The sequence below is a fragment of the Macaca nemestrina genome, chromosome 11, assembly GCF_043159975.1.
Source record: "Macaca nemestrina isolate mMacNem1 chromosome 11, mMacNem.hap1, whole genome shotgun sequence".
NCBI classification, from domain to species: domain Eukaryota; kingdom Metazoa; phylum Chordata; class Mammalia; order Primates; family Cercopithecidae; genus Macaca; species Macaca nemestrina.
Window position 1 is genome coordinate 125,920,073 of NC_092135.1, and position 25,798 is coordinate 125,945,870.

General features: G+C 41.8%; 1 protein-coding gene across 2 annotated transcripts; it reads left to right on the top strand.

The window, feature by feature from the left end:
* The first annotated feature begins 331 nt into the window (after positions 1-331).
* LOC105473970 (C-C motif chemokine ligand 20) lies at positions 332-4,055 on the top strand. Of its 2 annotated transcripts, none has more exons than XM_011728243.2 (4): positions 332-478; positions 1,943-2,057; positions 2,805-2,882; positions 3,560-4,055. In XM_011728243.2, the coding sequence occupies exons 1-4, from the start codon at positions 403-405 to the stop codon at positions 3,579-3,581; spliced, it is 291 nt and encodes a 96-aa protein (XP_011726545.1). In that variant the 5' UTR covers positions 332-402; the 3' UTR covers positions 3,582-4,055. The 2 variants fall into 2 exon arrangements, with proteins under 2 accessions (XP_011726545.1, XP_011726546.1); XM_011728244.2 differs by having other exon boundaries at positions 1,946-2,057.
* The last annotated feature ends 21,743 nt before the right edge of the window (positions 4,056-25,798 follow it).

Consider the following 25,798-nt stretch of genomic DNA (forward strand, 5'->3'; position numbering starts at 1 on the left):
TATCGCTGTTATTCCTCTACTTTCAGATGCAAAAAAGATTAAGTTGAAACTGAATGAAAGTCTTTTCTGGGCCACAGGGCTGAGCTGCTTTTGCTCTTTGCAAATCCAAAGAATTTAACAGGATTTCTCCCTTTCTCAACTTCCTATCCCCTACCCTGACCTTTGCATCTTCCCAATATGAGGAAAAAGGAGGAAGTTTTCCTTGCGGGTTTTTTTTTTATGATGACATGATGGGGCCGGTTGATCAACGGGGAAAACCCCATGTGGTAACACACCTTCTGTGTACATTCCCAATTATTTGCTATAAATAGAGCCATCCCAGGCTGCTGGCAGAACACAACAGCGCTCCCGAAGCACTGGGTACCCAGCACTGAGCAGATCTGTTCTTTGAGCTAAAAAACCATGTGCTGTAGCAAGAGTTTGCTCCTGGCTGCTTTGATGTCAGTGCTGCTACTCTACCTCTGCAGTGAATCAGAAGGTAAGTGTCGCTGTTTCTGCTAGCACAGGAGAAAGACTTTTCATTTTCCTTTAAGCCTTGAGCTCAACTGGGGGTCCCTAAGGGGTGGAAAACTGTTTGAAAGTACACAAGAGGGAGTGATGGAAGTTTTCAGCCCATTGTGGAGTGGAGGAGAGAAGAGTTACTGCTGCGGATCAGGCTTTCCTCTCTGCTGTCAGTCTCAGCAGATTGGGGGAGTGGTGGGCTCTTAGAGACCCCTAAACTTCAGGACAAAGCCAAAGTGCTATTTCTGGGAGTGATACAAAGTGTGTGATGTTACCAGTAGATGGGGCTGTTTTGAAATGTAGAGAATACTCCCACGTCCCCAACTTTCTTACCTCCCAACTTAATAGTTTTGGGAAAGTTCAAAACTCATCCTTCAGAAGTAGATTATAATACCTGTCATCAACATTCCCACAAGGCCTGGGGGACATTGCTTGTCAACTTTGAAATAACATTAATCCCTTACCTGACAGCATGTTGTTATCTGACTAGGGAATGTCCAAGTATTGCTTTATTGCTCAATAGTCACACATCACTTTTAGCAACAGGTGCATTCCTGAAAATGCACATCGAATTTATTTATTTATTTATTTATTTATTTTTGAGGCAGGATCTCACTTCATCACCCAGGCTGGAGTGCAGTGGCATGATTACTGCTCACTGCAGCCTCAACCTCCTGGAGTCAAGTGAACCTCCAGTCTCAGCCTCTTGAATAAAAGGGACCATGGCCGTGTGCCACACACCCGGCCAATTTTTTTACATTATTTTGTAGAGACAGGGTTTCACTATGTTGCCCAGGCTGGTCTCGAACTCCTGGAGGCAAGCAATCTTTCCTCCTTGGCCTCCGAAAGTGCTGGGATTACAGGCGTGAGCCACCATGCCCAACCACGTGTTGAACTTTTATGAACAAAATTAAACATTCCTATTAGCTAACATGACAATTTCAAAGCGTTTTCACTCCTATAAATCGTATTTCCCTTTGTAGCTCTATTTCTCAATACTTAGTAGCCAGATAATAGATTAAGATCTGCCAATTTATTCATTTTCTGCTTTTGGAAGTTTATCTACATAAGGGTTCTTTCAAGCAGTAAGGAAGGGGGTGCTCATATTCTTGAATGATTATAGTGAACTGAAATGAAATATTGTCATTTTGTGTTTCTTACTAAAGATATCCCACTTACGAGAAGTCATGTGTTTCTCAATTGTATTATCGAACCAAAACTTCTCAGCACACAAACTGTTGTTCCAAAGAACTGTAAACTATGTTAAATTGGTTCTCAACAACCTTACAAAGGTTTCGAAGGCATTGAAACTCTTCCACTAAGTGGTTTATTCATCATATACATGAGATTCACTAGATTTTTCACAACTTAAGGTAGTTTTATAATACCAGTCATAGGATAAGTTTGTTCATGTGGACCCAATACCTTTCACTTTTTTTAGCAGCAAGCAACTTTGACTGCTGTCTTCGATATACAGACCGTATCCTTCATCCTAAATTTATTGTGGGCTTCACACAGCAGCTGGCCAATGAAACCTGTGACATCAATGCTGTCATGTAAGTTATTAATTGATTTTAATTCAATTGTATCAGGAATACCTAGAAACTTCAGTTTTAAAAATGTTTGCCTTTTTAGAGTTTCATTCAGAAATTACTGATGTTTTGAACATAGGATCTTATCTTAAAAAGAAAGAAATGATGTGGCAAAGATAGCTTTGTCTTAGTACATACCTACTTCAAAGTTCACTTTAAACAGGACTGGAATAAGGCAAAAACTTCCTTTCTTAAAAATTGTTTGGTCAAAAGGAACTAGTATAGGGCAAAAATCACTTTCTAAGGCTATTAAAGTGATATGTTAGGAAAATATGGAAGATACATATTTTGACATGAGCATCTTCTACCAGAAAATGTTTGAGACCAAAAGTAAAATCTCAGACTAATTATACTATCACATATAATTTTCTTGATTTATATAGGATATTATATTTTGGAATTACAGAAGTTATTGATCAGATACATACATATTCTATGCAACCACCAATAGCAAAATTATATGACAATTCTGGGACTTTGTCTTCTGCCATTGTACTATTATTTGTTACATTGCAGAGAAAGGGAGAATCACTTTCATTTAGCAGTAATCTTCATCAGAAGCATTTTTTTTTTTTTTTTGCATTTTATTTTACCTCGTCAACTGAAGTGTTTAGTGTGTAATGAACTGGAATATAAAGTCTCCGTTGTACGTTCTGTGAAAAACCCACTTAAAAGCTCATTAAACACAAATCAAATGTTCTGATTTTTCAGCTTTCACACAAAGAAAGGGCTGTCTGTGTGCGCAAATCCAAAGCAGACCTGGGTGAAACTTATTGTACGTCGCCTCAGGTACGTTACACTGACATTTAGCCTCTGCAAAGGTTTGAGGAAAGAGGAGTATTCAAAGGGGTGGACCGTAGGTTTTCTGAGATTCTTTAGTCTAACTATTGTGGAATTTTTCAAGGGAAAATTTGAGTTGGACCACAAACACAAAGAATGCATTTTTCCACCTGTAGATCATCATCGTTATTATTATTTTAATTTACTGATTTCTTATATGATGTATTAGATTTCTCTACGCATTTGATAGTTACTAGCTGCCTGATTCTTGTTGCAAAGATGCCTCCTATGTATATAATGTAAAGGCAATCCAGCATTTGGTTGTTTGTTAAAAACTGAAAAATAAACATTAGTTAAACAGAGATCAATGGTTCTGATTTACATTGACAATAACAGACAGTAACACTTTATCAACAGATGGAAGGCACCTAACACCCGTGTGCCATAGCCACTGAACTTGGAGACACAAGAAATGTGTACATATCCTGTTTCTGTCATTAATGAGCTGAGTTAGTTTGGGCAAGGGCCATCCTCTCTAAACCTCAATTTCCTCATCTGAACTCTGAGCTGCTTGACATACTGAGTTGAGATTAAGGGCAGATGAAGCAACCTTTAGGTACCAAAGTCATTCCTCCCATGCAGTCACCTCGTCATTACTTACGCTTTTCTTCTTTTTCATTTTACAGCAAAAAAATCAACAAGATGTAAAAACTGTGGCTTTTCTGGAATGGAATTGGACTTAGCCCAAGAACAGAAAGAACCTTCCTGGGGCTGGAGGTTTCACTTGCACATGATGGAGGGTTTAGTGCTTATCTAATTTGCGCCTCATTGGGACTTGTCCAATTAATGAAGTTGATTCATATTGCATCATAGTTTGCTTTGTTTAAGCATCACATTCAAGTTAAACTGTATTTTATGTTATTTATAGCTGTAGGTTTTCTGTGTTTAGCTATTTAATACTAATTTTCCATAAGCTATTTTGGTTTAGTGCAAAGTATAAAATTATGTTTGGGGGGGAATAAGATTATATGGACTTTCTCAAGAGCAACAAGCTATTTTTTTAAAAAAACTATTTAACATTCTTTTGTTTATATTGTTCTGTCTCCTAAATTGTTGTAATTACATCATAAAATAAGAAAAATGTTAATAAGACAAATATTGAAAATAAAGAAACAAAAAGTTATTTTGCTGATTGAGTCATATATCATTTTTATGATGTGTATTGAAAACATTTCCAGGCACAGAAAATGTAAGAATTGTCTGAGAAATTACAGTTGCCACTAACTTCTAGTTGTTCCCTTTATCTCGGCCCCTCATGGCCCTGGATTTGATTTTACATGAATTATAATGGAACAGTTGTTCTATTTTTTCTTTAATTCAAAGTCATCCAGACTAAAAGTTGAAAAAGATCCTATATCTGAAATTCATAACCCAATGTTTATTGATTTTTAAAAAACTGTTTAAAATAAGAAACCATGCCCACACACCTTTTGACTACAGGGACACAACCACCATTTAGAATATACCTTCAGGAATCACTTCTTCCATCCTTCTGTCACCAGCCAGGATATCTCAGCATACGAACATTTCTCCCTTTAAAAGTCCTCCAGAGTCACCTTTAAGCAGTTTCTGAAAGGAAAGTGACTATTCAGAGAGTTCTTAGTGACTGCCTTGCTAACCAGAGGGGAGCCCCCAAACGTGTGAAACCTGGTAAGAGCCCAGCAATAGGATGAAAAGACTCGGATCCAGTAGTTAACTATCACTACATTCATGCACCAACGTTCACAGAGTGCCTCGGGTTCCAAAGAACACACGGGATCACTGGAGGCAGGCACACTGATGATATGATGCAAAATCAAGACACATAAATCCATAAAATAGGGCAGTGGTGGGTCATTTGACGTGGAGCCAAAAAAGAGTAAGTGGCTCAATTGTCCCCTAGGGCGTCTGCATCCTCAGGAACAGCAACACTGAATCATCGGGGAAAGTATGCTCAACATCCTGTGTGCTGATTCATCACACATACGTTTAGTATGTGCTGGGCACTGTGTCAAGTGCTACAGAGATGAAGTGACTTAAAACTTAGAAACTTACTGCTAGATAATTAAGGTTGAGCAATGTGGCGAGAGGCAGGAAGGAGTAAAGCAGCTCTTACAACACTGGGTGGCAAGCACTTTAATAAAGAAAGTCACCGAGCATCGTTCCTGAGGGTTTCCAGAAGAAGTACTATGCAGTTGAATCATAGTAAATAGCCAATATTTGATGTTCTTGACCTGAGAAGATGGCAATGTCACAAGATTCAGGCCAATGCTTGTGGTATGAAGAATCAGTAGGAAGTAGCCAGTTGGAAAAGGGACAGCAGGGAGTGTTTGGAAATATCTGGGGGCATGTGTAGTTGTCAAAATGTCTGAGGGTGGGTACAATAAGCACGCAGTGGGCAGGAGCCAGGGATGCTAAATCCACTGGAATGCACCGGATGATTCCGCACAATGAAGAATTGTGCCACCCCAAACGCCAGTGACGCCACCATTGAGCAATACTGGATGAAGAGGAGTATATGCAAGTGGGTGCAGGGGTAGAGTAGCTACAGATTAAGTAAAACTGTTATCTCAACTAAGTGTGGTGGTTTGGGCTTGACCATGCAGCACTGGGAAACCACTGTAAAGGTCAAAATAGATGTTGTCTCTGCATGGCAGAGGAAAGGGAGGTGGGGTGGATGGAAAGCAGAGGTACCAGAGGCAGCTGCAATGAGGAGGCTGAGAAATGGTGAAACCTCAGTCAGAGCCACGGCCCCCCCCCCAAAAAAAAAAAAAAGTGCAGAAGAAGTGGGATTGTGAAGCCTGGGACTCATCCCAGACACCCCTCCTCTCCTCCCCATCAGTCACTGTTGGAACAGCACAGCCAAAGCTAGGCATTGCCAGGAGGCAGCACATCTGTCTCATTGCCAGAAGGCCTCAGCAGGTAAGGCTTGTGGAGTCAGGAAAGCAGCAAAGTTTGTTAGACTCTGAAGCTGTCTGAATCTTTTGAGGCCAGGACCACTAATAAATATTAAGTGAGTTTCTGAAGACTGAAAGCTCCAGGCTAGAATGCCAATTTACTAATCAACAAGGAAACCATCCAAGTGTCAAGTATGTGGACATAAGCACACGGCTAAATTAAGGGAGCAAGCTACCTGACCAGTCAAACTGGAATCACAAAGCTGGTTTATTAAGCCTGGGATCAGAGAGCAGGGCCTTAGCTATGTAATTTGAATATTTAATGCTCTAGTTTTCACTGGATTAAATATGATCTTGGATGAGGGATGCCACTCCCGATTCACAGCTCTCTCTCTCTCTCTCTTTTTTTTTTCCATTTTGGAAAAAAGCTTTTCTATTTACTTTTTAATTGAAGTATAATTTACATGCAGTAAGATACACACAATTTTTTTTTTTTTTTTTGAGATGGAGTTTTGCTCTGTGATCCAGGCTGAAGTGCAGTGACATGATCTCGGCTCACTGCACTGCAACTTCTACCTCCCAAGGTTTAAGCAATTTTCCCGCCTCAGCCTCCTGAGTACCTGGGATTACAGGCGTCCACCACCAGACCCGGCTAACTTTCGTATTTTTAGTAGAGACAGGGTTTCTCCATGTTGGTCAGGCTGGTCTCGAAGTCCTGACACCATGATCTGCCCACCTCAGCCTCCTAAAGTGTTGGGACTACAGGTGTGAGCCCCCACACCTGGCCCAGATACACAAATCTTAATTGGGCAGCTTAATAAATTTTTGCATATGCACCTACCTGTGAAACAACCCTGGAAGGGGAAGCAGAGGAAGGCGCTCTCATGTTCACTTCCATTTGTACAACCTAAGGGTAACAGCTGTTCTGGCCTGTTTCACGATAGATTAATTTGCCTTTTCTTGATTTCATATATGTGGAATGATCCAGCATGTACTCTTTGATTTTTGACTTCTTTTACTAGAATCTTCAGTCTCTGAACTTATTTTTAATGACATGTATAGTACATGAATTCACTCTCATTCTTAGATTCAAGCAATAGTGATACGGTGAAGGTCTCCTTTAAACTTTCATCAAGCCCCTTGACTCTCTGAGGTGACACCACAGGATGCCTTTGCTCTCCCCTGGGCTAAGTAGCCCTTTCTGTTTGTACAGTCTTCTTGAGAACCACTGTTAGTTTATGCAAGAGTCTAGTCCTGTCTCCTAAATACACTCTAACGATCTGAATGATTCTGAGGTTTTTGCTCATATATTTTCCAAAAGTCTCTTGTGTAAGACTGCTGATGCCTGGCCATAGCCATAGGCCCTATAAGTGGATTTCACTTGCTGTGTTCTCAGAGTAGTCTCCGAGTTCTTCGGTGCCTCCCTGGTGCCTTCCATTAGTGTCATCTTAAGAGGTAAGTAAGATAATGATGGAATAATATCTTGGCCCTGGCAATCTGTAGGTCATTGGTAACTATAGGAGTATTCAGTGAGGTAGTGTAGGAGAGAGAATCCCAATGATAGTGGGTTGAAGAATGAATGGTGACAAGTAGTTTGGCAATGAAGGTAAGAGGAAATAAAAGCTAGAAGGAGAGCCTTTTATCTTTAGATGGAAAAGTATTGAAAGAGTCAGGGAGAGGAGAGAGAGAGAATGAGAGAGAGATTGAATATATTATAAAGAGTTGAAGATTCTAAAAGAGTAACAAATGGTACCTCAACTTCTCTCAAAAAGCAGAAGTGGTTTCTAGAACACAGTTCTGTTGAGTCATCTCTTCTTTTGGAACAAAATTCACTCAGGAGTAGGTGGGGAGAATTTTACAATTTGTGAAGGAAGAAGTTAACAGACTTTGAATTTGGTGGTCTTGCTTTTCTTGGTGAAAGACTAGTCACCTTTTGAGAGTGATGAGTGACTTTTGACATGAAAGGAGATGCTTTGAGATAGTCAGTAGAGGACACAGGGGTACACTCAAGGTTGTTCCACAGTGTTGGGGTTCACTGAGGTTGGAGATAACTAAGCTGCTGTGATTTCCATTGGCATGCACTAGGTGGCCTGCTGCCGTTTGGGTGTAAGAATAGACAGTGGTGACTAATTGGACTAGTGTAGGCTCAGGCTTCGCATCTAGGCACAGTGCAAGGACAAGAGGGCGAGAGAGTCAATGATAGGGATACAGAGAGGGGTCAAAGTGCGGAACTATGCAGTTTAGACCAGAGACAGGAGATGAAGTCCAAAGGTATCTGAGACACTGGGAGAGTATGGGGAGGCCTCAGATGAAAAGCCTCAGTGTGGTCAAAGAGCAGGAGAATGGGAGGGCCGGAGGGGCTGGAGCAGCTCCAGGAGCCAAAGTCCAAGCATGTGACTGTGGGTGTGCAACTCAAGTGGTGGGGTAGCAGGGTGATGATTGGAAGGCTACCAGGATGGATGAGTCATTCCCATTGATTTTCCCTCTACTTTTTCCTTTAAAAAAAAAAAAAAATAGAGATGGGGTCTCACTACATTGCCCAGGCTGGTCTTAAACTCCTGGTCTCAAGCATCCTCCTGCCTCGGCCTCCCAAAGAGCTGGGATTACAGGCGTGAGCCACCAAGCCCTGCTTCCTTCCACTTTTTATTATGGAAAATACAAAAGTGGAGAGAATCATATAAAAAGCCCCCATGTATCTATCATCTGGATTCAACTGACTAATGGCCAATCTTGTTACACCTACACCACCCAACTCACTTCTTCCCATCTATCCCCCCTGGATTACTTTGAAGCAATTTCTAGACATTAAGTTATTTTGTTTATAAGTATTTCGCGCTCTCTCTCTCTCTCTCTCTATATATATATATATATATATATGAACTTTTAAAAACATACAATTTCACTCACATGGATTTAAAAATCAACACTAATTCTCTAATATCATCCAATGTCAAGTCAGGGTTCAAATTTCTCTGCTTGCTTTAAAAAAATAAAGTTGCTTTAAAAAACATTATTTGCATCCATCTTTTCTTTAAATGAAGATTTAAAGATGTAGATGAAAGTGTAAACGAAGATCCAAAAGAGGTCCACACACTTCATTTGTTTTGGCTTTTTTTTTTTTTTAACTTTTAATCTGAGAGCTCCTCACCACCAGCCCCATCTCCTTTCCTTTTCCTTTGCAATTTATGCTTCAGAGAAACCAAGACATTTGTTCTGTGGTTTCCCACCTTGTGGGTTTTGTTAATTGCATTCCTGTGGTGTTATTTAGCATGTACTTCGACCCTACTTAGAAACAGAGGCTGGGTTGGATTGGAGTTTACTGTGCAAGGGGATAAGGCTACTGAATAAGTGGCATTGTGCCACATGGTTACAAAGTTGTCCACACTGATGTCATCAACAGGAATGAAAGGGAACACTGAGCTGAAGAACTGATCAAGGCCAGTAACTGACAGCCAGAGGGAGGGGAAGTGGATGGTCTAATGACATCCATATGCTTCAAAGAAGATGATGGGAAAGGTATGTAGGAATGAGGAAGTGCCATCATGGAAGCACAAGAATGCTGGTCTCTACCTGGCCCTGCGGTGGGAGAGGAGTGGGACAGGAGCCGCTTCATCTTGAGAAGACCCCAGAGAGAAGTAGTGTTCTTGCCATAAACTCAGATTTCAGATGAAGCCAGGAGATGAAGAAGTGGAAGACGGAAGGACAGGGAAGTTGCTTTACAATAGAAAAAAGTTTCCATTGAAGGTCATGGGGGACATTGTGGAGTTGAGTTGGAGGCACAATGGAGAACTGGGATGGAAGCATGAGCAGTATGAGAAAGAAAAGATGAATGCAAAAATTTGGGTGATAATCATGTCATTAATAATATCTAGATTATTTAAGCATTTGTATGTTAATATCACTTGCTAAGATTGCCAATGTACCTCATTGGAATATGAGCTCTGAACTCTAATTTTATGCCTGTTCTTGGATAAAGAAACCGAGGGTCAGGAGAATTTAGAACCTTACTGAAGGTCACACAGTCTTTAAAGATACAGTGGAGTCTAGAGTTGTTCTCAGGGCTCCCTCCTGGCCTCTGGCATAAGGTGTTTTTGTGTCAAGGAGACAGCAGCACTTCCGGTGCCTGATGCTCAGCCCTGGGGCTGCTAATTTGCAATCTTCTTGTACATCTGTTTGCTCTGCTATTCTAGAAGATACCATCAAAGTATTAGAGCACTTTAGATTTTTTGGGGGGGGATCAAAAAGGCTTCTAAATAAAAAGTTTGTTTCTCCAAGGAGTAAGCTTCAATTGTGATGTGGACACTGTCTTCCCTAGCAGTGCCAGACATACCTCACACTGTTGTACTTTTCTTTCTTGCTACACTCTTCACAGTTTATTGGATAAAAATAATGTTTTCCACTCGTTCACTCATTTGTTCCTTCAACCAAGAGATGTTTATTGAACACTTACTATGTGCCAGGTGCTGAGGTGGTCACTGGGGATAAACAGGATAACCTTGCTGCTTTCTTGTGCCTCATGGTTTAGAAGAGGGGACATACAACACATATCACCAAATAAATGTATGAAATAGGAGGACAATAAAGTTGGGAAAAGGGACAGAGGGTGGGGATGCAGAACTTCATATCTGTGTAGAGCCTGACACAATTTCCTGCCTTTCTCTCAGAAACAAAGCCTCCATCTTCCCCTTGGCTTAGAAAGGACCCTGGATAGGGCAAGGAAGACAGGTCTGATTAAACCTGTCCAAGAGTGTAGTCGTCTTTTTTTTTTTTTTTTTTTTTTTGAGATAAGAGTCTTGCTTCCATCAGCCAGACTGGAGTGCAGTTTCCAATCACTTTGTTATTTTTTCATTCTCCTTTACTGATTTGTCCTCTTTTGCCTGACCTTTAGACACCAAGCATATTTAGACTTCAAGCCTAAAGATTCTTCTCCTCTCACCTTACATTCTTTCCCTATAGAAATTCATCAGTACCATGGTGTTTTACAATTTATTTATTTATTTTTTTTTAGTTGAGATGGAGTCTCCTTCTGTCCCCCAGGCTGGAGTGCAATGGTGTGATCTTTGCTCACTGCAACCTCCACCTCCCAGGTTCAAACAATTCTCCTGCCTCAGCCTCCTAGTACCTGGGATTACAGGCATGCACCACCGCGTCTGGTTAATTTTTGTATTTTTAGTAGAAATGGGGTTTCACCATGTTGGCCAGGCTGATCTCGAACTCCTGACCTCAAGTGATCCATCTGCCTTGGCTTCCCAAAGTGCTGGAATTACAGGCGTGTACCACTCTGCCTGGCCCAAGAGTGTAGTCTTAGGTTTTGGAGATAACATAGGTCCATGGAAGACTGTTGTACTAGGCCTTGCTTTACTCTGACTAAAAGGGTAGCTCATAGGTTAGAACCCCTAAGATTATAAAATTTTCTTCACTGAGCTTACCAGGTGTCAAGTCTCCGGCTGGGGCCAACTCAAGTTAAGAAAACTTGAATATGAATTCAAACTGTGATTTGGGGATTGCATTAGCACACAGCAGCACTGACATTCCTTGAGTCTGGTGATTCTTAGAATTTGTGTTCTTTCTGTGGTTCTGGCTCAGTTAAAACAAACAATGTCTAGGAATAAATACCATACAACGATGTGGTTACAGAAAATGCTGCCCGTTCTCCAGAATGGTACAACACAATTTGTATTCCTCTCGTTGTTGACATCAAGGCACTTCTAGCAGGAAATGCTCACAAGTTTGAAAAGCTAGTGTACATTTTTTTTTTTCATTTTTCTTGTTTCTGGTTCCCCCCCCCCACCTGAAAAACAATGATTTTAAGAGATTGTTACAATTCAATAATCTAAAATCTTAAATGTAGGTGAATTGAAGTTTAAATACTTAATTTGAAGAAATTCGCCTAATTTCCTCATCACCTAAATTCCAGGTGATGAGGAAAGTATTGAATGTAGATTCATTCAGACTCAGGCGATAATGAGCTTAGTGCTTCAGAGGCTTAAATCCAGGGAAGAAAGACCTGCTTATTACTGAGAGTTGAAATTTAGAAGCAGATCCATGTATGTAAAGGACCTAAAGACTAAGGAGCCAAGAAGAGCAAATGGGGGCTAATGCTGGGTCCTTTGGGATTTATTGCATGTATTCATACACTTTTTGTTTTTTTGTTGGAGATGGAATCTCCCTCTGCTGCCCAGGCTAGAGTGTGGTGGCATGATTTCAGCTCACTGCAACCTCTGCCTCCCAGGTTCAAGCGATTCTCTTGCCTCAGCCTCCCAAGTAGCTGGGATTACAGGCATGTGCCACCCTGCCCGGCTAATTTTTGTATTTTTAGTACAGACAGGGTTTTGTCATGTTGGCCAGGCTGGTCTTGAATCCCGACCTCAAGTGATCCACCTGCCTCGGTCTCCCAAAGTGGTGGGATTGCGGCTATGGACCACCTCGCCTGACCAATTTATTTCTAACATTGTTCACCAAAACCATGTTTTTACACATTCCTCTCTTTTCTTATGTGAATTATTCCAGGAATTTTCCCACATCAATCTTAGCCCCATTTTGGGGGTAGAACTGTTTATCGAGTAGCGTAGTCCTGGAAAAACTTCTGAATTAATGAACATCCCATCTCACCTGAATTATCTGGCAGCAATTGCTTCACATCTCAAGTCAAAGGGTGACACATGTCTTTCTCCCTGAAAAACACACAGGGCATCCCCGCATCCCCCTGCACCGCCCTCTGTAACAGCAGAGGCTCTTTGTCCTGTTTTGCAGCAGTTTGGTGGCCTTCCCTGGGCATTCTGTCAAATGCAATTAGAAAGGACATGTGGTGTCTGTCTCCTTCAATGCAGCCAAATCTGAGGTCACAGTGCCTGCCTCCATCCTCTTGTCACCTCGTTCCTTGGCTTCCTGGGTTTGGCGTGTTGGGTGCGGTCCCATTTGGCCCGAATGCTGTTTCACTTGTTGAAATGATTCCATTTCCTAAGTTTCCACCCCTAGGGCTCCCGGGGCAGGGCTTGCCCTTGCCACTTGCCTCTTCCTGCCACCACCACTCTGCTCAGCTTGGCAGAGTTGGCTTGTCTAGGCCTGACTTGACTCGCCCCTCCTCCCTGCCCTACCCTAAAAATCAGCCACACTTTCTCAGTTTGGTGCAACCTGCCTGCCAATGAGCCTGTGTGGGTGAAAATATCAGCTTGAAAAAAGGGGTGTTTTCCGTTTTGCCGCAAAAAGGGGTAAAAATCTTCTCCAACTGAAAACAAAAAAGAAACTCAATACAAAACCTAAATTCTGTATTTTATGCACTGTCTGTAGTAGGAATGCTATAGGAGTTAAGGGAAAGGCCATGAGTTCTACCCGGGACTGGCAGGAGGCCTCCAGGAGCTGAGGGTGTAAGGATGCCTTGGGAGTTGTCAGGTGGGGAAATTGAGGCATGTGCACAGAAGCTCGTGTGTGCATGTGTATATGCACTAGTGAGTATGTGTGTAGGTGCACAGGCCGCAAAAGTGGCTGGAGATGAGGGCGGAAGAGGCAGCTGCCACCTCGAGGAGATCAGGAGAGCTCAAGAAGGAACTCAAGTGGAGGATGACAGGAACTGAACTGGCTGACTCCTCTCTGAGGATGGCTTCCTGTGTTCTTGGTAGTTAATTTCATTTCTTGATTTCTGCTTTGCTTTAGTTTTTAATCTTACGCAGTTCTCTAGTTTCTCGATTCCTCCCTCTTCTTTCAGTTTATCCGCAGGCTTTGGTTCTTTCCCCAGCCAGCCTAAATCCCAGGATGTGACACCCAAACAATCCTCCTGTCAAAATCCTGGTCTCTTTGTTCCCTTGTGCCGCGCACATGCTGCTGTGCCACACTCATGCTGCTAACGCAGTTCACCCTTCATCCTCTTGATTTACATTTGGCTCACCACGGGGGCAGAACTCCGCTTTTTATGGTCTGGTCAGTTGCAAATTCATGGTGTTCCACATCAGCTGGGCTTCCAGTATGCCTGTAAGTAAACAAAAATCGCGCCGGAGAAAGTCAGACAGGCAAGGATCTTACAATAGGGTAGAAAGGCCGGTACTGTTGTCTGGACTCAATTCCACTGAAACAGAGGACAGAAGGGTTTTTCAGAGCTGGGGTAGGGTATGGTCGGCCCTCTGTGTTCGCTGATTGGCTTTACCAAAGGAAAAGTACGCTTTATCATATCTTCGTGACGGAGTTAGTGTTACAGCTCAGAGCAAGGCGGCTGCCCACAGAGGTTAGGTTCCCACACTACTGCAGAGCTGGGAGATAGGGCAGTACCTTCTTTCGTGATTACATTTCAAATAGACGGCGCTCAAGTCCTTGAGAAAGACGTTCTTGTGCTATAAAATGGACAGGAGGCTTTTCCAAAAATATATATCTCAAAGGCATAGAGAAATGATTCACAAAGACAAGTTTTCTAAAGTATTAATAGATGCTCTAAGGAGAGGGAGGCCAGGTGTAGGGGCAGGAAGAAGCCTGTCTAAAGTTGGTCAAGATGAGGGGAGCAGTAAGGCCCCCTGACTTCAGTCGCCTTTTAGCTGAACTTAGCAGCTTCTCCTTGGTGTCTACTCCAGGCTGGACTTGCTTGGAGCTGCCACGCTGCCCCCACACACAGCTCCTTACAGAGCTGTCTTGTTAGGGGGCCTCACTTCCTGCTTCTCAAGGAGCACAGAGGTCATGGACAGGTGTCCTCGGGCTTCTCTCCTGACTTCCAAGCAGCGCCCGCTTAGATCTCCCTGAATGCTGGAGGGGCTACTCCCTTTAGCCCAAGGCCATGCTGTCCTCTCCACCTGGGTTCCACCTCCTTTTCATCCTTCTCATTACCTTGCTCCAAACATTACCCTTTCTTTGTTTTTTCTTCAATATTTTACATTACATGGCTTGCTCGCTCTTTCACTCTTTTCCTTCCTTCCTTCCTTCCTTCTTTCCTTCCTTCCTTCCTTCCTTCCTTCCTTCCTTCCTTCCTTCCTTCCTTCCTTCCTTCCTTCCTTCCTCCCTCCCTCCCTCCCTCCCTTCCTCTTTCTTTTATTTCTTCTTTCTTTCTTTCTTTTTTCTTTTTCTTTCTTTTCTTTCTTTTTTTTTTTTTTTTTTTTGAGACGGAGTTTCGCTCTGTCGCCCAGGCTGGAGTGCAGTGGCCGGATCTCAGCTCACTGCAAGCTCCGCCTCCTGGGTTCACGCCATTCTCCTGCCTCAGCCTCCCGAGTAGCTGGGACTACAGGCGCCCGCCACCTCGCCCGGCTAATTTTTTTTTTGTATTTTTTAGTAGAGATGGGGTTTCACCGTGTTAGCCAGCATGGTCTCGATCTCCTGACCTCGTGATCCGCCCATCTCGGCCTCCCAAAGTGCTGGGATTACAGGCTTGAGCCACCGCGCCCGGCCTCTTTTCTTTCTTTCTCCTTCCTTCCTTCCTTCCATCCTTCCTTCCTTCCTTCCTCCCTCCCTCCCTTCCTCTTTCTCTCTTTTATTTCTTCTTTCTTTCTTTTTCTTTTTCTTTCTTTTCTTTCTTTCTCCTTCCTTCCTTCCTTCCTTCCTTCCTTCCTTCCTTCCTTCCTTCCTTCCTTCCTTCCTTCCTGCCTTCCTTTCCTTTCCTTTCCTTTCCTTTTCTCTTCTTTTTTTTCCCCTTCCTCTCACTCTCCCTCCCTTCCTTCTCCCTCTCTCTCTGGACAAACTATGAGTATTTCCTCCCCAAACCTCTCCCTGAGGTTGAGACTTCTCTCTGTCTGTCTCTCTCTCTGTCTGTTGTCTACCAGTCCGTCTGTCTCTCTCCACTTACCAATCATTCAGGTCCAAAACCACAAAGTCGTCTGGCTCCTTCCTCACCCTTAGTCTTCCACCCCCACCACTAGTCAGGCACTCACCTGGCTGGTTATGGTTGGAAACAGTTTTCCTCCTGACTCTTTGTTTCCATTCTCACTGCCCTCATCTTTCTGTGGCTTTCACCTCTGAAGAGGTTTTCTAGCCTTTTATCTCTTCTTATTTGAACATGTTTTGCCAAATCTATGCCACAATATTGATTTTATCATTCTCAGGATTCTAAATCACTTCTGGGTATCCATTACCCATCAAGTCCTCAGCTTGGGCTTCAGGGCTTTCCATGATCCAGTTCTTATCCCGCCTCTTAGAGTAATTTATGTGTTTCACATACTCCAGGCACGTTGGCTTCTTTACCATGGCGTGGGCATACTTTGCCATTTTCTGTCCACACATCTTCATCCAGAACTTCACCAAGAATGCTGCCCAATCTCCATCTAGATTAAGGTCCAGCTTGAGTGGTTGCGCTCCTACATGGACCACTCCCAGATCAGCCAAAGCTCCTCCCTCATTCCTCTGAGCGTCCGTAGCATGTTGCACTTCTCCCACTGATGGAGCTTGTGCCTGTTCTCCCATGCGCTGTACTTCCTCCATGAGCTTTCTCTCCACAATGCTGTGGTTTTCTTTGGGTGAAGAACGTTGCATAGCTTCTACCTCTTTGCATTTCTTGCAGTGCCTAACACAAAGCCTTGCAGCTAGAACATGCTTTTGGGATGACTTGGAATGGCTAGAAAAACTACCTGATAATTCCCAGGGGAAACCAGTGCTCTAATACATAATTGGTAGAAGTATAATTCAGTAGGAATTTTCTAAAGACACGTTTTCAGGATGCATCAAAAGCCTTAAAAATATGTATCTATTTCACAGTACAGTATTTCTATTTCCTGTGAATTTATTCTAAGGAAATAACTGCATAAGAGCATAAATATGTGTGGATAAAGATGCTCATAACAGGGCTGGGTGTGGTGGCTCACACCTGTAATCCCAGCACTGTAGGAGGCCAAGGTGGGTGGATCACCTGAGGTCAGGAGTTCGAGACCAGCCTGGCCAACATGGTGAAACCCTGTTTCTACTAAAAATACAAAAATTAGCCAGGTATGGTGGTGGGTGCCTATAATCCCAGCTACTCAGGAGGCTGAGGCAGGAGAATCGCTTGAACCTGGGAGGTGGAGGTTGCAGTGAGCCAAGATCACGCCATTGTGCTCGAGCTTTGGTGACAAGAGCAAAGCTCTGTCTCAAAATAAATAAATGAATAAATAAATAATACATATATACATACACACATACATAAAAATAAAATAGTACTATCTATCTAAAATTTTGATGTAATGTCTAGACTTAGTAAAATTCTAGGATGCCTAAAGAAATATTTTTGAATCTAAAGGACAGGAATGTTTCAATCTCAGAGAAAACTGAAGCACCAGGGACAGTTTTAACAAGGTACCACATGCCATCTCTCTTTCTTCATATCCTTTAATTAAAAAAAAAATTTAGGCTTATCGTGGTGGCGTTAAAAGAAATTAGATGACTACCATTTCTATTAGCCCCTTGGGAGAAAAGTTTCTCCTATGTTTAGCAAGTCACCTGGCTTCATCTCTTAATTAGATTTTGTCCAGGGCTATGATCCTGATATAGTGTTTCTCCATATTGCTTGTTAAAAATAGAAATTTCTGGAGATTCTGACTTAGTAGGCATAGAGTCTAAGAATCTATACTTCTACAAGTGCCAGGCTGATTCTCATGGTTAGGTGAGTTTGCTTTCTGGTCAAAGTTCATGAGAGAGAAAACAGGTCTGCTTATCTCTCTGAAGGTAAGGATCAGCCTGAAGAGGTCCTCTCTGGATGGATCCTTGAAGCTGCAAAGTTGATTAAGAGGGAGTTTGCAGGGAAAATGTCGTTTGCTTCCTCCAAGAACTGGCCTTCCTCATCTGAAGGACATGGGTGAGCTTTCTCTCTCTACACCATGGGACCAGGTCATTTCCCATTCCATCATGGTGCGGTGTTGATGGACATGTAAACCCTGGGGACCAGGAGGACAGGAGAGAGAGTAGGTGGAACAAGCACCTAGGCTTACATGTTCAGCAAGAGGGAAGGTCCAGGTCCAAGTCCAGGTCAACTTGGCTGTAAAGTCCATGCCTTAAGAATTCTGAGCAGAATGAGATCAGTGGACCATGGGTAGCATTCCAGGTACCCTGTAACGTGCCCAGAATGTAAGCTCCCTGATAACAGAGACCCGGCTCACCACTCTATCCCAGGCTGGACAGAGTGTCTGTCACATGGTAACAACTCTGTAAATACCTGACAAGTTAATGATCTTGAGGTCACTTGCCCAAATACAACACAATAAATACATTTGATTTTCTTTATGTATTTCAAGTTGCTAAATTAAGTTTTTCTTTTCTTCTATGAGCTTATTGGCAATCACTGCAAATAAGGACTAGTGAGAATTGGTAGCATCGGGTCCACCTTTTACCCTAAACTCTGAGATCCCGATACTCTACTTATCAAATGCAGAGTCTATATGAAATTATTAACCATGAACTTGCTTCTGAACAAGCCCAGATGGGTTTCAAAATGTATCTCATGTGTATTTATTTACTAATGTCAATTCTCCACCTTGAAAATCAGGTCAGAATATTTCTGCTATTGAATTAACAGTTAGCCATTCAGTCTTACAATTTTCAAAGAACTCAATGTAACTGATACCCAGAAGAGAGGTGAGGAATTGAAAGCAATCCGGGCACAGCTGTGGTCCACTTCTGCAACCAACAGAAAGCAGCACTCCCTCAGCGCTCTTGTCAGACTCAGAATATTAGAAGTGGATGGGTATTTATTCTCGATTATTTCTCAGGCTTTTAAAGGTGATGTTGGAGGAAAACTTTGCCCCTCTGCCTTCATTTTCTGATTCAAGTACCTTGTACACATTTCCACAATCACTTGCCTCTTTCAATATTACAGATTTTGGTTACTTTTTTATTACTTTGCTTTTCTTGTTCATCTTTGATCAACTCTCCAACTGTTTGCACATTAGTGCAGGATCAACAGAAGGGATTAGGTTAGGAAACACCTCAAGGTAAGATTTCAGGAAAAATTAAAAAATTATTAAGTAGGGTAGTGAACACAGTTTGGCATTTATTTGAAAAGCGTCCTATATGCCCCATTAAACACTGTGTTTGTCATTCAACCAGCGACTCAGTACAAGATCAAGGGGAAGGACCTCTGAATTCACTTTTTTTCAATTTCTTTTCTTTTCTTCTTTCTTTCTTTTCTTTCTTTCTTTCTTTCTTTCTTTCTTTCTTTCTTTCTTTCTTTCTTTCTTTCTTTCTTTCTTTCTTTCTTTCTTTCTTTCTTTCTTTCTTTTCTTTTCTTTTTTCTTTTTTTTTTTGGCGTAGTCTTGCTTTGTCACCCAGGCTGGAGAGCACTGGCACAATCTTACCTCACTGCAACCTCTGCCTCCCAGTTCAAGCGATTCCTCCCTCTGCCTCCCAAGTAGTATTACAGGTGCCCACCACCACACCCAGTTGATTTTTATATTCTTAGTAGAGACGGGGTTTCACCATGTTGACCAGGCTGGTCTTGAGCTCCTGACTTCAGGCAATCCGCCCACCTTGGCCTCCCAAAGTGCTGGGATTACAGGCTTGAGCCACTGCGCCTGGCCCAATGTCTTTATTTTCCGACTATGCCTTCTACTATAGGTTCCTGTTGTGAATAATTATCTTGAAGGTTGCTTCTAATCTTGTAATATCATGTTTCTGTGATATACTACTTTGAGATCTTGTTTTAGTATATTAGTAAAATCTGGAATGTGTTTTGAGCTATTAAAAATATGTTTAAAGAGCTTAGTTGTATATCACATACTACTATAAGTTCATTATATATTTTGTAAAGTAAAATGTGGATTTTTAAGTCACAGTTTAGTCTGTGAATTTACTTTGTTATGTAGTTTTGAAAGAAGTGATTTCATTTTTTTTCTGCAAAGGTGGCTTTCCTTAGAAGACTGTCCCTGCCAGGCTAATATATTACTGCAGATAATAATTTGTAATCTGTGGGAGGGGAAAGTTGGGAAATAACAAAATGTTAGCCTTGAGAGTCTTGCATCAGATTGGGTTTCATGACATCTACGAGACTTGACGTCTTTAAGTCTTACGTATGAGTCCACGCACTTCCATGCTAGGTAGGTTGCATCATTATCACCTGGGGATTTAACAATGTATTCCAGACTCCGCCTTGAGAGGATCTTATCCTATAGGTCTGGGATGGAGTCAGGAAATCTATTTTTTTCCCAAGTGTCTAAAGGTGGTTTGATGTTCCAGGTTTTGGAATCCTTGCCCAAGTGTAAGTTCCTGTCATTTCAAGATATTATTATTGTTGTTATTATTGTTATTTTGAGATAGAGTTTCACTCTTGTTGCTCTGGTTGAAGCGCAATGGCACGATCTCAGCTCACTGCAACCTCCGTCTCCCTGGTTCAAGAGATTCTTCTGCCTCAGCCTCCCAAGTAGCTGAGATTACAGGCACCCATCACCACACCTGGCTAATTATTGTAGTTTCAGTAGCGATGGGTTTCATCATGTTGGCCAGGCCTGTCTTGAGCTCCTGACTTCAGGTGATCTGCCTGCCTTGGCCTCCCAAAGTTCTGGGATTACAGGCATGGGCCTCCATGCCTGGCACAAAATATTATTTTTTTAAAGATATTTATTTCTTAGATTCATAGAGCTTTATTAGAGTTCAGAGTGGAAAATGAAAATCACTGCAAGAAATTTAATCAAGAAGGGATTTAATACAGGAAATCTGGTCATAGAAAATTACTGGAAAGGCTGAAAGGATTGGTTCATAATTGGTCTTCTAGGAATAATTCTAGAAACAGAAAGAAGTGACCCACCATGGGAGCTATGCTGGAATTAAGGATATTGATTGAAGTCACCAACTGCTGTGCTGGCAATGTGACCACCACTTCACCCACACTTAGACTATGAAGAAACTAGAGACTGGACCCCCCATAGCTACAATCCAGGGATTAGAAAGCCTCATCAAGAAGCTCTGACAGCTCATTACCCTTGAAGTTGGTGAAAGATATGGAATGCTTACAGAAACACTTCAGATCTGCAAAGACTAGGAAAAAACAATATAAAGATGACCCTAGCCTGGCATAGTGGCTCATGCCTGTAATGCTAGCACTTTGAGAGGGTGAGGCAGGGGGATTGCTCGAGGCCAGGAGTTCCAGACCAGCCTGGAAAACAGAGGAAGACCCTGTCTCTACAAAAAAAATTTAAAAATTAGGCTGGGTGCAGTGGCTCATGCCTGTAATCCCAGCACTTTGAGAAACCAAGGCAAATGGATCGCTTGAGCTCAGGAGTTTGAGACCAGCCTGGGTAACGTGGTGAAACCCCATCTCTACAAAAAATACAAAAATTAGCTGGATGTGGTGGTGCATACCTGTAGTCCCAGCTACTTGGGAGGCTGAGATGGGAGGATCGCTTGAGCCCAGGAGGTGGAGGTTGCAGTGAGCTGAGATCATGTCACTGTACTCCAGCCTGGGTGACAGAGCAAGACCCTGTCTCAAAAAATTACAAAAAAATTGGCCAGGCATGGTGGTGCATGCCTATGGTCACAGTTTCACGAGAGATTGAGATGGGAGGGTCGCTTGAGCTTGGAAGGTTGAGGCTGCAATGAGCCATGGTCATGTCATTGCACTGTAGCCTGGGTGACAGAGCAAGATCCTCTCTCAAAAACAAGACCCTTCCTCATTTCTGCATTCCAAATCTTTTACTAGTTCATCTAATAGGCAGACCCCATCCACATCCAGCACTTTAGCTGAAAGGCAGTTTTCAAAAACGTTGCTTTTAACTTTCTAACCTCTCCAGCTAGAAAAAAAGGCTGACTGGAAGTAGAGTGAGCCAATCTATGATATCCATCACACTGAGAGAGCAAAGAAAGCTTTGGTACAAAAGGCGTTTTTATGGGTCAGGTGTGGTGGCTCACGCCTGTAATCCTAGCACTTTGGGAGACCAAGGTGGGTGGATCACTTGAGGTCAGGAGTTCCAGACAAGCCTGGCCAACGTGGTGAAACCCCATCTCTAGTAAAAACACAAAAATTAGCTGGGTGTGGTGGTGAGCACCTGTAATCCCAGCTACTCGGGAGGCTGATGCAGGAGAATCGCTTGAACCCAGGAGGTGGAGGTTGCAGTGAGCCGAGATTGTGCCACTGCACTCCAGCCTGGGCAACAGAGCAAGACTCTGTCTCAAAAAAAAAAAAAGGGGGGGGGATTTATGAAGAAGAGCAAGTCATTTTCTGGCTGTTGTGGAGAATGGGAATAGGAGTATGTCAGGAGTCTTTCGAAAGAAGTTAGAATTTGCTCCTAAACCATTAAAGGAAGAACAACATGATCAGATCTTTTTTTTGAAAACGAATTTTGGCAGCAAGTCTTAGGATAGATGAGAAAAGACCAGCACTGGAAGCCAGATACCCTGGTGTTACTCATGGTGAACAGAACCCTGTTTTTTTTTTACTTTATTCGAATGTTTAATAATTTTATTTTAAATTCATTTTGATTTGATACTGTCCTATTTTCAAAACACACTCTCTATTATGACGTTATAAAAGATGATCTTATGCATTGCTCTCCTTTTTATTAAAACATTTTATTATGAAAGATTTTCAGACGTACAAATAAATTGAAAGGCTGGTACGATGAACACCAGGCACCCACCCACTAGTTTCAACGCTTGTTTACTATATTGTTCTCTCGTTCTTGCTCAGTCTCTCTCGTCTGAATTTTTTAGCTGAAGTATTCCAAGTAAGTTGCAGACACAATGCAATCTCACCTCTAAGAATTTAGCATGGGTATCCTAAAGAAATTCTCATCCATCATCAATGTCAATATCACACCTCATAAAGTTACCATTCTCTAATACATCTATTGTCCAATCTATATTACAATTCCCTGAATTGTGTTCCACATGTCTTTTTTGGCTGTTCTTTCTCCCTTCCAAATTAGGTTCTAATAAAGGTTTACACCTTGCTAGTTAAATATTTTTTAATTTAATTAATTAATTAATTTTTTTTTTTTCTGTAGAGATGGGGTTTTGTCACGTTACCCAGGCTGGTCTCGAACTCCTGGGCTCAAGCAATCCTTACTCCTCTGCCTCCCAAAGTGCTGGGATTACAGGCATGAGCCACGGTGCCTGGCCAGTTACACCTCTTTTAATCTAGAAATTTCACCAGGTTTCTCTAGTTATCTTTAAAAAAAAAAAAAAAAAGTTGACTTTTTTTTTTTTTTTGAGACCAAGTTGAGCTCTGTCGGCCAGTGGCATGATCTCAGCTCACTGCAGTCTCTGTCTTGCGGGTACAAGCCATTCTCCTGCCTCAGCCTCCCGAGTAGCTGGGATTACAGGTGAGCACCACCATGCCTCGGTAATTTTCGTATTTTTGGTAGAGATGGGGTTTCACCATGTTGGCCAGGATGGTCTCGAACTCCTGACCTCAAGTGATTCGCCTCCCTCGGCCTCCCAAAGTGCTGGAACTCACAGGCACGAGCCACCGCACCCAGCCCACGTTGACTTTTTGAAGAGATATGTGGGTCAGGTATGGTGGCTCACGCCTGTAATCCCTGTACTTTAAGAGGCCAAAGCAGGATTGCTTGACGCTTGTTCAAGACCAGACTGGGCAACATAGTGAGATTCCTGTCTCTACAAAAAGAAAAAAAAAATTAAAAAAAAAGAATTATTTGTTACATTTTACATTCTGCATTTGGTGGTTGCTTCTTTTAATTTAATATTTTCTCTGACCTCTACATTTTCTTCAAACTGGAAGTTAAGTCTAAAAGCTGAGTAAATTTAGGTAAAATTGACATAATTTTATAGGTGATGTTTGGATTACACGCCTCACTTCACAAGGCAAATAATGGTAGTTTGTTGCATAATTAGTGAAGCTAATTTGATCACTTGGTGATCATCGCAGGATGCCAGCCATACCTCTCCATTATAAGGGAGGGACTTCCCTATGCAAATAGTAAATAATCCATGGGGTGACATTTTGATATATGCCAATATCCTGTTCCCCATTATGGTTTTGAATAGTAATATTTTTAAATCCATGGATGATCCTTGCCTGAATCAATTACTTCTTTGGTGGTTTAAAAAAAATCTCTTATTCCTTCTGCATTGATTAGCTAAAATTCCTTTGTAAAGAAGAGCTTTTCCTCAGTCCCTGAGGATAGAGTTAGAAAAATTTAACAATTTTTCAGAGTAAGCATTTGATGTGACAGCAAATGTGTGTTTCTCTTCCTCTTTCTATATGGTATGGGTTTTTATTTATTCAAAGTTTTGCAATCACTTACTGTTGTGGAGCCCATGTTAACCCATGTCACTCACACCCTACCTCCCCCTTCCTTACACCTTATAGAAAAATGAACTTCAGATGGATTAAAGACTCAAATGTAAGTTAGGGTTAGGATTAGAGTTAGGGTTAGGGTTAGGGTTGGTGGAGCCCATGTTAACCCAAATGTAGCTCCTGTGCCCTTTTGACATGTGCCCACTAGTCTTTGAGCATTCCTGGCTTTCTGTAGCAAGATGTCTCAGGCTTGCCTTTGGTCTTCTCTACCTCAGACCTGGAATCAGCTATTTCTCCAAGAAGCCATAGTTATGTTGTGGGTGGCGGGTGACGGCATATTGAAACCAAAATCTAAATTCTAAGGTACTTATTGCAAACAGGTGTTATAGCTCCTAATATTATCCATAAGGGAAGAACTAGGAAATATATTGGAAAATGTGTTAGTTTATATTGATATTTCCAAACATTTAATGTTACAGAGTTTTTACTTAATTTCTTGGATTTTAGTTTTACATTTGTTGATTTGCATATGTTGAACCAGCCTTGCATCCCAGGGATGAAGCAGACTTGACCATGGTAGATAAGCTTTCGGATGTGCTGCTGGATTCGGTTTGCCAGTATTTTATTGAGGGTTTCTGCATTGATGTTTGTCACGGATATTGGCCGGAAATTTTCTTTTTTGTTGTATCTCTGCCAAGTTTCAGTATCAGGATGATGCTGGCCTCATAAAAAGAGTTAGGAAGGAGTCCCTCTTTTTCTATTATTTGGAATAGTTTCAGAAGGAATGGTACCAGCTCCTCTTTGTACCTCTGATAGAATTCGGCTGTGAATCCATCTGGTCCTAGGCATTTTTCGGTTGGTATACTGTTAATTACTGCCTCAATTTCAGTACTTGTTATTGGTCTAATCAGGGATTTGACTTCTTCCCGAATTAGTCTTGGGAGAGTGTATGTGTCCAGGAATTTATCCATTTCTTCTAGATTTTCTAGTTTATTTGTGTAGAAGTGTTTATAGTATTATCTGATGGTAGTTTGTATTTGTGTGGGATCAGTGGTGATATCCCCTTTATCGTTATTTATTGTGTCTATTTGATTCTTTTCTCTCTTCTTCTTTATTAGTCTGGCTAGTAGTGGTCTATCATTTTGTTAATCTTTTCAAAATATCAGCTCCTGAATTCACCGATTTTTTCAAAGGGTTTTCCATGTTTCTATCTCCTTCAGTCCTGCTCTGATCTTAGTTATTTCTTGTTTTCTGCTAGCTTTTGAATTTGTTTGATCTTGCTTCTCTAGTTCTTTTAATTGTAATGTTAGGGTGTTGATTTTAGATCTTTCATGCTTTATCCTGTGGGCACTTAGTGCTATAAATTTCCCTCTAAACACTGCTTTAGCTGTGTACCAGAGATTCTTGTAGATTGTGTCTTTGTTCTAATTGGTTTCAAAGAACTTATTTATTTCTGCCTTAATTTCGTTATTTATCCAGTAGTTATTCAGAAGCAGGTTGTTCAGTTGCCATGTAGTTGTGTGGTTTTGAGTTTCTTAATCCTGAGTTCTAATTTGATTGCTCTGTGGTCCGAGAGACTGTTTGTTATGATTTCCATTATTTTGCATTTGCTGAGGAGTGTTTTACTTCCCATTATGTGGTCAATTTTAGAATAAGTGCAATGTGTTGCCAAGAAAAATTTATATTCTGTTGATTTGGGGTGTAGAGTTCTACAGATGTCTATTACGTCTGCTTGGTCCAGAGCTGAGTTCAAGTCCTGAATATCCTTGTTAATTTTCTGTCTCATTGATCTGTCTAATATTGACAGTGGGGTGTTAAAATCTCCCACTTTTATTGTGTGGGAGTCTAAGTCTCTTTGTAGGCCT